At 37.4% G+C, this 15,811-nt stretch overlaps 1 protein-coding gene across 1 annotated transcript in view; it reads right to left on the bottom strand.

The window, feature by feature from the left end:
• The window catches only part of LOC148944792 (uncharacterized), a 180,451-nt gene that overhangs the window by 17,648 nt on the left and 146,992 nt on the right, over positions 1–15,811 (bottom strand). The window contains exon 7 of the mRNA XM_089100315.1: positions 9,461–9,581. Coding sequence (XP_088956441.1) covers positions 9,461–9,581 — 121 coding nt within the window. The remainder of the gene's footprint in view (positions 1–9,460; positions 9,582–15,811) is intronic.

Below are 15,811 nucleotides of genomic sequence, written 5' to 3'. Positions count from 1 at the left end.
GTTTTTTTTAGCGATCTGGTTGACCAAAGTTACTATTCTGAACCGCGCTGGGTAGTTTATATGGTGTTAAGGGGATGCGGTACCTTAAATGTTCACCCTATCTCGCCCATTATAGAATTATTTTAGTTTTTCTGGCCAAACTATTTAGAATTGATTGAGCTGTCTTGCCCTGTCTTGTTGAGCTTGGATAAAAGATCCGAATAATCGACACAAAACTAAAAGCTGACACCTACTTTCCCGGAAATCTTAAAAAAACGATATAACTTCTCGCGGTTTGTCCCGGAGATAGAGATGTTCAGTTTTAATGAAACATAAATCATCGGAAAGCCTATTCTTTATTTTTTCTATTAATCGGAGTAAATTTTCTTCTTAAAGTTCAGAAAAGGACAGTCCCTCAAAATTTTCCAGCATACCTGCTAGGAAAATGCCTAAAATCACCTCAAAGGAATTACCAGTTGACCAGCTTGGTCCCTTTGGGAACTCCCTATGGCGCTAAAAAAAGCTAATTCTTTTTTACTGCTATGAAAAAGCTAATTCAGATGTTAGGTATCCTCTTTTACTTTCTAGTTTTTTCCTTAGATCTGTCCTTTTTTTCTGCCATTTAATTCTTCTTTAATAAAAGAAAAATTTTAGCCCCTCAACCAATGCAGTATAGTTATCTTTAAAATTAACTAGCCTTTTACTGAAAAATAATAAATACAAAATAATACTGGATATTCAGTAGACCTGGTTTCCAATAAATTAAACAAAAAAAAGTTTTTTAAACTGAAAGTAAGGAGCGACGTTAAAACTTAAAACGAACAGAAATTATTTCGTATATAAAAGGGGCTGTCCCCTCCTCAACGCTTCGCTCTTTACGCTAAAGTTTTTTATTGTTTAAAAAAATAAAGTTGTGAGACAGAGTCAAACTTTAGCGTAAAGAGCGAGGCGTTGAGGAGGGAATAGCCCCTTTCATATACGGAATAATTTCTGTTCGTTTTAAGTTTTAATGTCACTCCTTACTTACAGTTTAAAAAACTTGTTTTTTTTTATTTAATTTCCGATCGTTTTTTAGTTAATGCAGCTTTCATTTTGGCTCACCGTCATTGAATAAGTAAACAAAATTTGCATAAAAATTTTACTTTTCTTTTGCTAAATGGATGTCTGTAAATTTGGTTATTACATTATTTACATATTAACTGACGTTACTAATTTCTATATTCGTATATTTTTCTTCTGGCAAGAAATACAAAGTTGCAGATTTTTGCAGATATGAGCTTGAAACCTATGTAATAGGGTTTTCTGATACGCTGAATCTGACGGTGTGATTTTCATTAAAATTCTTTCACTTTTAGGGGATGTTTCCCCCCTCTTTAAAAAATCGGGTAAATTTACTCAGGCTCTTAGCTTTTGATGAGTAATACTAAACTTAATAAAATTTATATATTTAGAATCAGAATTATAAACCCATTCTTTTGATACATTTATTGACATCAAAATTCCGTTTTTAAAAGTTTCGATTACTATTGAGCCGTATCGCTTGATTTTTTTATTGTTTTTTTTTTATTACGTATATGTTATAACGTATATGAGGGGGTTCTCCCCTTAGTCAATACCACGCTCTTTACGTTAAAAGTTAAAAAAAATTTTAATTCACAAACCCCTGAATCACAAAGGACGTTTAATTAGAATAGATAGCTCTTTTGAAAGCACCAAAAAAACTTTAGCGTAAAGAGCGAGGTATTGACTTGGGGGAGAGCCTTCTCATATACGTTATAATTTCTGTTCGTTTTAAATTCTAATGTTGCTTCTTACTTTCAGTTGAAAAAACTTTTTTAAAAAAATTTAATTTCTGATCGTTTTTTAAATAATGCTTGGAAATCCGGCGCCCCCTTCATAGAAATGTCCCTTACCCCAAAGAAAAATCCTTCACGGAAAGATTCTCCTGAGTAACCCCATTCTCTAGCCCCCCTCCAGAAAAAATGCTTCCTGAAAATGTCTGTATACTTTCCAATAACCAATAAATAATGCTGGCAAGTCCGACGCCCCCTTCATGGCAATTTCCCTTCCCCCATGAAAACTTCCTTCATGGACAGATCCTCCGGCATAACCCCCGACCCCCCCCCACTAGCAGAAGAAAACCCTCCTGAAAACTTCTATATACTTCCCAATAACCAAAACTATATGTTAACATTGGGTAAAGTTCATAACTTTCAGCCCTTCCCCCAAGGACTTTGGGGGATTAAATCATCCTAAAAGACATAGTTATTATATTTTCGACCAGACTGAACAAAATGGCTATCTCAGAATTATGATCGGTTGACTATGGGAAAAAAATGAGCGTGGGAGGGGGCCTAGTTGCCCTCCATTTTTTGTTCACTTAAAAAGGGCACTAGAACTTTTAATTTCCGTTCCAATGAGCCCTCCCACGATATTATAGAACCACTGGGTCTATACGATCACCCCTGGGAAAAAAAAACAAAAAAAACAAAAACAAATAAACAGGCATCCGTGATCTTTCTTTCTACTGGCAAAAAATGCAAAATTCTACATTTTTGTAGATAGGAGCTTGAAACCTCTTCAGTAGGGTTCTCTGATACGCTGAATATGATGGTGTGATTTTCTTTAAGGTTCTATCACTTTTAGGGGGTCTTTCCCCCTTTTTTTGAAAATCAGCCAAATTTTCTCAGGCGCGTAACTTTTGATGGGTAGCACTAAACTTGATGAAAGTTATATATTTGAAATCAGCATTGAAATATGATTCTTTTGATCTATCTATTGGTATCAAAAACCCGTTTTCTAGAGTTTCGGTTACCATTGAGCCGGGTCGCTCCTTACTTACAGTTCGTTACCACGAACGGTTTGATTAAGATTACCTCTATGTTAGTTTTGTTTTGTTCTTTTTTCTTCTGCAAAGCACTGTTAATTTTATGGATAACAATGCTACATGGGTTGAGGGGCATAAGCCAAAGATTGTCGTTTTTTTCTTTTCTTTCTTTTTTTTTTTTTTTGGAACCACAAAGTTTTGCAGTGCTTATAGCATTAGATTTGCTAAAATGCCGACTGGTGATATGAAGCCGCATTCAATTTGCTGTAGTCACGGTTCACGTTTCGCCATTTGGTCCTAAATTATGAACCTGTTTGGCGGTCACATTATCAGTAGTTCTTCAGGCTAAATGGGAGAACGTCACAGAAAGAAAGCAAATAAGCCTACAATAGAGCAGGACGTAACTGAATCTACAGCAAATTGAACGCGCCCTTAGCTTATTTGCGATCTATCTTGATATCCGAATCATTCATTCAAGGACTACTGCAAAGGCTTTTTGCGATTTGGGTTGCTATTGCATTAAGCCCAAAGTTTCTATTATTGTCTTTACGGGTAGATAAGGATCAACGCATGTATAATTATCCGAAAAACACCCTCTTTGGCTTTGCTGAAATTTCCTGTTTTTCTCCTAAGTTCGATATACTTTAGTAAACTGTCACACCATGGAGGAGTTCTAGCACTATTTTTCCCGAACTTCTGTGCCGAAAGCGGAAACTGCTACGCAGTTTGGACTTAACATACTAAAAAAAGCAACTGTTTAAATGTTGAAAATGAGTTCAATAGTGCTTCAAAGTACAAGAGTGGCTTTTAACCTTTGGGTATATCTTTCAGGTGCCTGACTCAGCACCCGAATAATCCATTGCCATCGCTTTGGGTCCTTCGAAGGACGTAGTGGTCGGTCAGACCGAGATAGTAGAAAACGAGACGACTCAAAGAGACACTGCGCCTGTCACTGCTCAAGAGGCACAATCTGAACAAGATACGAATCGAGATGAAGAGCACCATCGTTCAAGTGATCCTACTAATATTTCTTCATCCTCCCACGAACATCCAAGTCAACCACAGCTGCTACGGTACCCTGCACAGGTTTCAGAAAACGGCAAGCTAGGACGGTCATTTAATATTTCGTATTATGGAAAGCATCCTTGGCTTGAGTACTCAGTTAAGGGAAACTCGGTTTCTGTTTCAGCTGAAGACACTTTGGTGGGCCGTCAACCTTTCACAGACAGAGATATAGAGCAAAGCCTTTCATCGAGACCGGCTTTTGAAGATGGAAGGGCATCTCAACCTTGCTAGAAGAGCATGCGAAAAGTGACCGCCATAGGGACAGTGCAGTTTCGTGGACGAAGTTCAAAGCTATACAAGCCAAGTAGATGCAACCCATCGCATCTGTTTTGTCAACGGACAGGAATAAGGAGATGAATGAAAACAGGAAACACGTAAGGACTTTACTGAAAATAACGGCCCTACTGGGCGACTGGGTACAGCCTTTCGCGGCCACGATGAGACTGAATCTTCGGTAAACAAAGGACATTTCGTCGAAACTTGCAATCTTCTCGCCGAGTATTGTTCCAAGCTTTTTAACAAGCTATAAAGACGATACGGCCATTATACTTCTAACGAACACCAGAACATTATAATTTCAGTGATAAAATCTAGGTTCTGGTTTACAGTATTGCAAGAAGTTAAGCATGCTAATTTCTTCGCTGTTCTTTTCGACGAGACAAAAGATAATTCGAAGACAGAATAGCTCACCAGTCTCTTGAAGTGCTTTGAGGAGGGAAAAGCACGAGAAAGACCAATAGGATGCTAGCATATGAAAAGTCTGCATGCTAAGAGTTTAGCCAGCTTCATTCACGACACAGTGGCGAAACTTGGTCTCGACTGGAACTATTGTGTTGCTCAGTGCTACGATGGAGCAAGCGTGATGAGAGGGCCCTTCTCTGGTGTTCAAGCACGACTGAGAGCGAAAGCTCCAAAAGCATTATACATTCATTGCCATGCGCATAGACTAAATTTGGTCATTGCAAACTGCGTTGAAGGTTATGGAACTGTTGGCTTATTTTTTTCGTGAGGCCAAAATCTGTACACGTTCATTTCCAACAACAACACCAGACATCTGTTTTTTGTTGAGTCCCAAAAGGCTACTCAACTGGCAGTCCTAGAATTAGAAAGGAGTACTGTGACAAGATGGTCATAGAGATATCGATCAATATTGAATATAAGACTCCGATATGAATGTGTTCTGGCTGTACTGTCTGCAGTCAGCGAGGGAGCTGATAGTGAAGCTCGAGCAGAAGTAGCTGGGCTCCAGAGAAAAATGGAATCTTTCACAGTTATATTCCAGTTGTTCTATATGGAAGCAATTCTGAAGACGACAAACTCCCTTTCTGAGCAGCTTCAGGCAGCTGATCTGGTAATATATAGGTCCCGCACCTTGATTCAAGCAACAAGGAAGGAAATAGCTGAACTGCGCTTTGACACTTCATTTGCATCGCTTTTGGATAAGGCAGAAGAGTTTGCTGAAGGTCTTGAAATTGAAGTACCTGACGTGAATGGACCTGCAACCGGATCTTCCTCGGTAGGTCAGAGGAGACGACCTAGAAGAACCCAAAAAATTATCAAACAATTGAAAGAATTCATGACCACTTCGACGTTAGGAAAAAACTTTGTTGAATCTGACAATAGAGCTCCAACTCTAGCGGAAGAACTGAAAAGAGAATACCTGGAGATTGTAGATCGTCTGATTGCGGAATTCGAAAGACTACAGATAACCTTCCAGTGCTCAGTACACTCGAAGCTCTGGACCCCAGCTCTACCAAGTTCATGGATGCAGGGCTCCTCAAGCAATTCTCTGAACTTTATTCTCAAATGGACATTGACCAGATTCTTCTTGAGGCCCAAGCTGGTATTGCCAAGCGGTTTTTGATCGAGGAGGAGGCAAAACCGTAAAACTTCATGGATGTTATCGATAATATCGAGACACTTCCAGTGGCCTATTCAGAAATTATAAAATTTCTTCATATTGCTGCCACACTTCCTGTCACGACAGCCAGCAATGAACGCTTGTTTTCTCGGCGGGAAATAGTGAAGAACTATCTGCGCTCGACCACAGGAGACGATCGTCTTAGTCACCTGCTTTTGATCTTTGCAGAGAAGGATGTAGTTAAAAACTTGGATTTTGACCAGCTTGTTGACGACTTTGCAAAGATGAAGCCACGACGGCTCCCCTTGTTGCCTTGAGTGTTCACTGATCTGTTTCAAAATTTTTTTGTATTTTTTGATTTTATAAATATACTTGATCGAGCAAAGTTTTGCATCGTCATAGCCAGAGCGTGACTCCAACTTGGACTAAGGTATTTACTGTAAGCAGCGAGCTGAATAATTCTGCTACAGAATATACTTTAGTCAAAGCGTGAGTTTCTACAGAGGTTCGGCTTTCGTCAAGTTATAGGTTTGGAAAAGTGGAAGATTCCCAAACGGCTGTTTTTTTTACATCGCACATACCGTTTCCGCTTTCTTCAGATATCTGGCCTTTTCCGAACCCAAGGCCGTATCCAGGGGGGGGGGGTTACCCGGTTTGAGCCCCCCCCCCCCGAAATTTTTGACCGAGTCGAAAATTAGTCTAAAAAATACCTGTCTGCGGAGCATTCATCTACACCTGTGGATCTGAAGGACACTGGAGCCATAGTTGAAGCTTCTGAATCACGCACACTGGAACCAACCACGACGCAACACGCACTTGCACCAACCCAGTCTTTGTCGTTGTTTGCAAATGACATCGGTCGTTTTGTCAACAAATCATCCAGTCTCGATTCAAATTCTAAACTCCGTTTGCTGAAGAGCCCTTGGACTCCAAATGTCTCCTACATTTTTCCAGTATCTGAAGAACGGAAGCTGAAGTTTCAGTTAGCTTGGCTCACTCGTTTCAGTTGGTTGTCCTACTCTCCGCCTGAGAACGCTGCTTTTTGCAGATTTTACGTTCTGTTCTCGTCAGAGACAGATGGCAAAGGCTGCCAACAGCGCTTGGGGAATCTAGTCACCAAACCATTCAGGAACTGGAAGGGTGCGATAGAGTGCTTCACAGCTCACAAAAAAGCAGATTTTCATAGAAACTGCATCGAATCGGCTGAAAACTTCATTTCTGTCTCGCGGAAAAGGCAGGACAATATCGTGCACCAACTAGACGCGGCGAGGAAAGCGCAGGTTCAAGAAAATCACCAGAAGTTGCGACCAATTGTTGCTGCTACTGCTATCACGTCTAAGTCGACGAAGCTCAGTGTTTTGCCAGTGACTTAGGACTGGAGATGACTCGTCCAAGGACGAGAGGTGGCCAGAGTATGCATGCAGACGATGCAGACCTTTTCGACCACTATAGAGCCTCGCTCTTTATTCCTTTCCTGGACCACTTCACTTCCGAGCTGAAACAACGATTTGTGCTTCACCAGAAACTGCTGTCAAATCTCAGCGTCCTTTCTCCTGCCAAAATTGTTTCTGTCGATCCGAAGGCATTAAACCTGGAGTCATTGATTGAATTGTATGGCGATATTCTTCCCGAGCCAGACTGTCTGAAGCAAGAAATTGAGCTATGGCGCATCAAGTGGGAGAATGTTCCCGTATCAGAGAGGCCTACATGTGCTGTGTCTTCGCTTCAGGCATGCGACGCTAGCTTTTTTCCAAATGTTTTTCTTCTTCTGGCTGTTCTTAGGACGTTACCTGTTAGCACTGCTACTCCGGAAAGAAGTTTCTCAACGCTCAGAAGGCTCGAAACCTGGCTGAGAAATTCAACAGGAGAAGAACGATTGAGTGGCTTAGCCCTCCTTGCAGTCCATAGGGACGATGACATCTGCCCTGACAAGGTCATCGACATTTTTGCAGAGGAGAAAAATCATTACCTGGATTTTTTTTTAGAGATATTTGCCCTTACTTTTAGCTAAAAAAAAAAAACTAAAAAATATATAGACTACTTCTAGCCTACTATTTGGCTTCTTTTTGCGAAAAAAAAAAATTAGCTTGTAGTATTTAACTGTATGTAAATACTTCTCTTGTTTTTGCGTTACTAAAAAAAAAAAAAAAAAAAAAAAAAAAAAAAAAAAAAAAAATGCCCCTTAAGATACGAAAGTATGCCTAGTGGACGCGTCCACGTTCGCAAGGGGCGGACTAACGGTCTCGAGCTAACGTAATGTTGCTCGAGGATGTTAGACCAAGTCCACGGGAAAAAATCGGGTAACCCCCCCCCCCCCGAACAAAAATCCTGGATACGGCCCTGTCCGAACCTATGGCATAAGAGCGAAAGAAGGAAAGGCAAAGCAATTGAGACAATTTCCTTAATTTTTACGGTAACTCCCACGGAAGGCAGTTTTTTTTCGGATAAAGCTAGAGGCAATTTTTTTTTTTTTTTAATACAAGCCTGCTTCGGGGCCCATGTCGATTGCTTGCCCACCCTAAGGTTTGGCTGAAATGGCGCCTGTGGGAGTCTCATAAGTTCTAGTTACTAAAGTAAAGAGATGGCCATTTTGTTCAACATATTTGAAAGGTCTGGAAATCATTTCTTTGATGATAACAAAACCCCAGCCCTCAGGGCAAGGGTTGTAATTTATGCCCTGGAGGCATATATGATTTTTATAGAAAGCATCGTCATATAAACATGGGGTGTCATTGGATTGGTAATCAGACGCTCTAGTGTTTGTTTTAAGAGTCAAAGTGATTGGAGGGAAGCTACCCCTCCCCTCCCCCCCCCACACACGCACAAACATATTGTCCCGAAATACATCTAATAAAATTTTGAGATAGGCATTCTATTCAAAGTAGTTTAAATATCATATAACAAGGCTTTTGGGGTTGAAACAAACCCCAGAGATTAGGGGTAAGGGTTGTAAGTTATACCCAGGGGTTATTAAATGCTTTTATGGAAGGGATGGTTGTTTAACGTTAGAAGAGGCTCAGTCTTTTTCACTGAAAAAGAATATGTTAATATAAAACGAATAGAAATTAATTAAAAAAACTTTTTCCACAACATAAGTTTTTCAAAAAAAAGTAAAGAACTCCATTAAACCAAAAATGAACAAAAATAGAATCAAATAATACCAAGCATATACCAAGCATACAACTACCACAAATCAGTATCAATAAATAAATGGAACCCAAAACAAACAGGAATTAAAATAAGTAACCGAGTCAAACTCAAAACGAGCAGAAATTAATATGAGTAGGGTTCTAAACCCCTATGCTTTCTAAAAGCCAGTATATAATTTGTACTTTGCTGAAAAAATTCTTTCAAATGTTTTCATTTTTATAACTTTAAGAAATCAAAAATTAATTAAGATTTTAAGGAATAAATATCAGCATATGTATATTAAACTGACAATGCACATTTTTTTCAGTAAATTCATTTGAATTCTTTTTAGTAAAGTACAAATTATATTCGGCTTTTAGAAAGCATAGGGGTTTAGAACCGTACTCATATTAATTTCTGATTATTTTGAGTTTTATTTATTTATTGATACTGATTTGTGGCTGTTGTATGCCTGGTAGATTATTTGATTCTGTTTTTGTTCATTTTTGGTTTAATGGAGTTCTTTACTTTTTTTTGGAAAAATACATTTTGTGGAAATTTTTTTTTCAATTAATTCATGTATAAATGATGATACTTACTTAGTCATATAGAAGACTTCTGAGTATTCTTCGTCCCTTGAAAACGCCACTTCAATTTTTCCCCGAGATAGTGCTTCAGGATAATTGTATGAGCTGTAGACTATAACCCTGAATTGATTTGCTAGGCGAAAAGTGAAATATATGATTAATCAGGAGGCTCAACATTCAAATAAACAATATTTCACTTTTTATAATCATTTCAAGATGAAATCTTTTCTTTGTTAGAATTGTTTTGAGGCACATTGCTTGTCTATTATAGTGACCCCACTTTGGTTCTTGATCTGAGTAAAACCGGTTTCTATATTTCCGAATGCAGACAGAGAAACTGGTTTAACTCAGATCCAAAACTTGAGTGTGGTTGCTATAATAGACAAGTACCTGAGCTAGTTTTCTTTTTCTTCTTCAATATAAAAAAAAAACTATTTATAGTTTCATATTAAAATAACTTGAACCATTCTTGCTACTAAATTCGTAATGCTATATTGTCTTTTTGTATTTATTTTTCTGTGAAACACTTCAATTAATTACAAATTGGACTGCTAATTAAACTAAAACAGCGGTGATGAAAAAACAAGAAGTAAGTAAATTCTGGGAAATTATCTTTCAAATAAACAAATTTTACTTTTTACAATCACTTTAAATGAATAAGTTTCCTTTATTGTGGTCATTCATAAATGTATTAAATTATTATAATATTATATATATTAAATAAAATATTATATAATAAATTATTATATATATTAAATTATATACACATTTGCACATTGGCCGATTCTATTGTCTCCCCTTAAATTTGCTAGTGCCCTTCTTAAGTGACTAAATGACCTTTTTGATATTAGGCAGGTATTGAGACCGGGAATATTAGTAGCCGGTGCTTTTTTTAAATCATGGTTTTCCGATATTTCCAACGTTTTCTATGGTTTCCTTATATTTGAAAACAAATTTGTCCAAGACCCCCATAAAAAATGGCATCAGATCAAATTAAAAGTGCACCATTGGAGTTAGTATGGTCGGAAACCATGTATAAGAGGATCCAGCAGAAGGAGGATCAAGGGGGGACCCAAGTCCCCCCAAGAATTTTTGGCACCCTCAACCATTTTTGCTCTTTTTTAAATAGACTTGTCAATTTTTTCAATTATTGGCACCCAGGTCGCATTACTCCCCCCCCAAGATTTTGCTCTAAATTTATGATGATTTAAAAAAAAGTCTGAAACCCTTAGAAAATGGCGTAATACAAAATGAAGTATACCATTGGAATCAGCACGGTCAAAAACGTAGTTGTGGGAAATTACAACCCCCCTCCTTGAAGAACAAGGAAAATGTCTTTTTTGCATGGGTAGCATTGATCTGTCTACCGTTTTTTTTCGTTTTTCTTTTTTGCAAGGCTATGGGGTGACCAGAACATTATAGTGAGATGCGTAATAGCTCATTCGAACGGAAATTAAATTTGCTAGTGCCCTTTTTAAGCGACCAAAAAGATTGGAGGGCAACTAGCCCCCCTCCCTAAAGGCCCCTCTCCCCACAAAGTCATCCAATCACAATTTTGAGACATCAAATCTGTTCAACAAAGTTCAAAGGTCAAGTATCTTTGGTTTTGGTGATGATATGATCCTTCATAGTCCATGGGGAAAGGGCTGCACACTGTATCAGCATCGAACGTATTGATATCACGCGTATTGGTATTGGCGTATTGGTATCGCCGGTATGTACACAAATTTTTAATAGCTCATATGAAAGATGTTGCTCTTATTTACGTCCTTCCCATAAATTTAACCATCAGCAAGTTCCAAATGGCACTCAAAACGGCACTTTTAGTAACATGTCTCAAGTGCTGTTTTGGCGTCATATCTCAAAAGCTGGAGCTAGTGGGCTACCAGAACTTTTTAGAGTGGCGTCTAATGGCTCATTTCAAAGCTATTGGTCATATCTACGTGATCTTTCTCAATTCTACCATCCGTAAGTGCAATATAGCTCTAAAAACAATACTTTTGATGTCACTTCTTAAGTAGAAAAGCTCGGAAGCATAAAACGATATCATCATTGTAGTAATTATGGTCCAAAACCCTTAACTGGAGGTTTGCAAGAACACCTCTGGTGTGTTTCTCGTCTATTTTCTCTTTATAAGCTACGCAATTAAGGTAAAAACACTAATATATCAAATTAGATTGTTAGAGGGGTGGTTCTGTTAATACAGCCTTCGACTTCAAATTACTGCGGTCGATTCCTGCTTGGGTGTTTTTTTTTCAATCATGGTTTTCTCCCTTTTATACGATCATCTTCAGATAATTACACTGTTTTTGTAAATGTGGTGCACTCATCTTTTAAAGCATTTCCAAGGAAGGTATTCTGTCAATCATTTTGATTCAAAAGAGAATAGAGGTCATCCAGCTAATGGTTTGCAACAACATTCTGAGTAGATCACTAAACCCATACCCCAACGAATAGCGTAATTTTGTCAAAATCCTGTGGGGGGGGGGTCAAAGCTGGAGCCAATTTTTCCAAATCAAGCGAAAATGACAGAGAAAACTGAAAAACTAGCCGTATAGAAATAAAAAAGGTAAAGATATTCTGAAGAAAACTGACCTGTTGCAGTGGATGCTTGAATTGTGCAGGCTTATCTGAGTTTTGACAACATTTTCGGAGAAAATAATTTCAGCTGGGAGGGGGGAGGACAAACTGGGGTCTTGAGGAAAACTGAGGACTGGGAGAGGAAGTTGCCCCCTCTGCCCCATAGAAAATTACGCCCATGATCCCAACCCCTTACACCTTATTGATCGGAGAAGTGAAGACATGTGGTTCTTGAACCCCTCAAAGTTGTATATTAAAAGAAGGATTTCTTATTGTTATACTTACTTATTCAAATTATTTACTTGATAATTTCACCGTAATGTCCTCTCCATACGTACGAATGTGCATCCAAATAGGAAGAAAGACACATGAAAACAGTTCTGTATAATTCAGTTAATTCTTCCCAAAATTTTTGAAATGAAAACAAACTTATTTTTCAATACCATTTATCGTACCTACACAAGAAATTATCTTTTTTGAAATTTCCATTCATTTCAGAGTAATGAATGGCTCAGAAAAACTTTATTTAAAAAAAAAAAAAAATTAACACAAGAAACCCCTTCCAGTAAAACCAAAAATATATAGACTTTAAATTTAAGCATTTAATATTTTGATTGCGGTCGTGCTGACCCGTAAATCTTACCAAGGCTCTAATCCCGCTCCCCGGATATTGCAACACTTTTTGTTTTAGCTTTACCCCACAACACTGCTTATACCATTCTTGCCTCGTGTATGTTTTTAAATTCAACTATGGGCGGTACCCGTGGCGCCGGTGTGTGTTTCAAAATCGGGGGGGGGGGGATTATGCTGTTTTTCAATTAAAAAAGAAAAAGAAAAAATGATAATATAAAAACAGTGTTATACATGATAATATAAAAACAGTGTTAATACAGAATCTAGGAGGAGGCATCAATATTTTGCCCCCCCTGTCCTTCCCCAATTGACGCCACTAGGTGGCACATTAATCATTTTATCGAAGAGTAAAAACTCTCTTAATGCGTTTAGAACAATTAATTTTACTCGAGAGGCAACCCTCGTCTTGTGCTTATTGATGAAGATCAGGGTGTCAATCTTTGGTCAATTCAGCATTTCAAAAATTATACATTTTAGCTATATATTTCCAATTTAAAATTAAATACATAAACTTGGATTATTTCTTTTTATCTCATGAAGTTGTACAAACGGTTTATTGTGACTTTTTTTTTGTTATCTTAGAAATAATTTTAAAAATGTAATCTAGTTACACTGTATTATGCAAAATATTTATTTATTAACAATTTTAATAATACAATTCGAAAATTATCATTTAATAGTAAATTTTTCAATTTATTGCTTTTACCCGCAAACATTTTAAATGTTTCGGAATACCTTTTTTGATAAGCTGACGTGAATAGGAGAATAGTTGATGATTTAATTTTTTTTTTATGAAGTAGAAACACAAAGCGATGTCAGAGCAATTTGAGCTCTTCGACTGTAAGCTAAATGACAAATAATTTTTTTGTACAATTGAAGTTTTTCTAGCCTTCAAGATATGACGAATACAATTTTAAAGTCGAATGCTAAAAATTCCATCTATTTCTACTTTTTATAAAAACAAAATTCTTAATTATCTCGAGATTGAAACAAGAAATAGGAACACGAATGAGAGTAAATCGAGCGTATTTTGTTTAATAGATTAGGTTGCAAATCCTTCTTTGACAAAAAGTGGCACAAAACACCTTTTGAAGTAGCCTACTTCTGATTACGATGTGTGCTTCATCGAAAAAGAATGCAGAATTTTGAAGAAATTATTTTTTTGTAATGATTTGGGGCAAACCTGAGCTCAAGTACGTACCAGTTCACGTCTTTTCCCGTAGTTTCCAAAGTCTATTTGTTCTATTTTTACGTTTTTTCATCCGCGTGTGATTTAGAGATTGACCTGGAAAACTACAACTTCCATATACAAAGAACAAGAAATTAAGTAGAATGCTATTTTCGGTTTTTGTGCTTTTGTAAAATTGTATTTAGTTTTCAGTCCTCGCTCAGTATGGCTGTTGAATGAACAACCAAGATATTTGTTCTGATCCCTGCCTTCGCAAAATATGGGACTTCTGTTCTTTATATGAATGAAAGGCAGGTCTTTGTCGTTACTTATTTTAGCCCCTTCCCCTATCCAAGGTTTCCTATTGCGTCCATGCTTGTTCCGCACAAAATCTAAAAGGCTAATTTAAAACTAGCATAGATTAATAGTACTATTACTAACAACTCACTGCAACACCAAGCCGCCTGAGGCCAACATAGCTGTTGCTCCTCCTCCATCCCAATTTATTCAAAGCCTCTCTCTTTATATCCTCCAAAAAATTTCCAATTTCCTTTAAATCCTTCCTTACGGCCTCTTCCCACCTTAATCGAGGATTACCTTCTTTTTGTTTGGCCGTAGATGGTTGACCAATAATGACAAACTTTGGCAATCTGTCATCCTTCATCCACAAATGATCCTATCTATCCCAACCTTTTTCTCATTATAGCCCTAGAAAGCGGGTAGAACCCAGGACAATTCCTCTATGAAACATCTAGTAAATTCTCCTCGGTCATCCAAGGTGCCCAAGTTTCAGAATAGTTATAATAAAGTATTTTGTGTTTGTTAACCGGTGTCGTTGGTGAATTTTTTCTTCCATTTATTTCGCCGAAAAGAAGCACATGGTATGCCTGCTTCTAAGAAAGTAAATTAAGTATTAAATCACTATGTCAAGGTGACAGATAGTGACAGACAGTGCCCATTAAACCAGATCCATCAATGATAGTTATAAATCACTATCCATCAATTCCATCCATCACTATCCATCACTACATTGATCCATCAATGATTAAATCACAATTCTATCCATCACTATCCATCACTACATTGATCCATCAATTATTAAATCACAATGATTAAATCACAATTCTATCCATCACTATCCATCACTACATTGATCCATCAATGATTAAATCACTATGTCAAGGTGACAGATAGTGACAGACAGTGCCCATTAAACCAGATCCATCAATGATAGTTATAAATCACTATCCATCAATTCCATCCATCACTATCCATCACTACATTGATCCATCAATGATTAAAACACAATTCTAGCCATCACTATCCATCACTACATTGATCCATCAATGATTAAATCACAATGATTAAATCACACTTCTATCAATCACTATCCATCACTACATTGATCCATCAATGATTTAATCACTATGTCAAGGTGACAGATAGTGACAGACAGTGCCCATTAAACCAGATCCATCAATGATAGTTATAAATCACTATCCATCAATTCCATCCATCAATATCCATCACTACATTGATCCATCAATGATTAAATCACAATGATTAAATCACAATTCCATCCATCACTATCCATCACTACATTGATCCATCAATGATTAAATCACTATGTCAAGGTGACAGATAGTGACAGACAGTGCCCATTAAACCAGATCCATCAATGATAGTTATAAATCACTATCCATCAATTCCATCCATCACTATCCATCACTACATTGATCCATCAATGATTAAATCACAATGATTAAATCACAATTCCATCCATCACTATCCATCACTACATTGATCCATCAATGATTAAATCACTATGTCAAGGTGACAGATAGTGACAGACAGTGCCCATTAAACCAGATCCATCAATGATAGTTATATTCACTTTCGTTCGGATCGAAGCCAGGATTTTTTTTTGTTCTTTTTTGGTCTTTATTTATGCAAGCTATGTTCTAAATTTACATAAGTGCTTT

The sequence above is a fragment of the Artemia sp. Qi Xiang Cuo genome, chromosome 14 (assembly GCF_049724085.1).
Source record: "Artemia sp. Qi Xiang Cuo chromosome 14, ASM4972408v1, whole genome shotgun sequence".
NCBI lineage: Eukaryota > Metazoa > Arthropoda > Branchiopoda > Anostraca > Artemiidae > Artemia > Artemia sp. Qi Xiang Cuo.
Note: the sequence above shows the minus strand (reverse complement) of the source record. Positions and strands in the feature narration are given on the sequence as shown.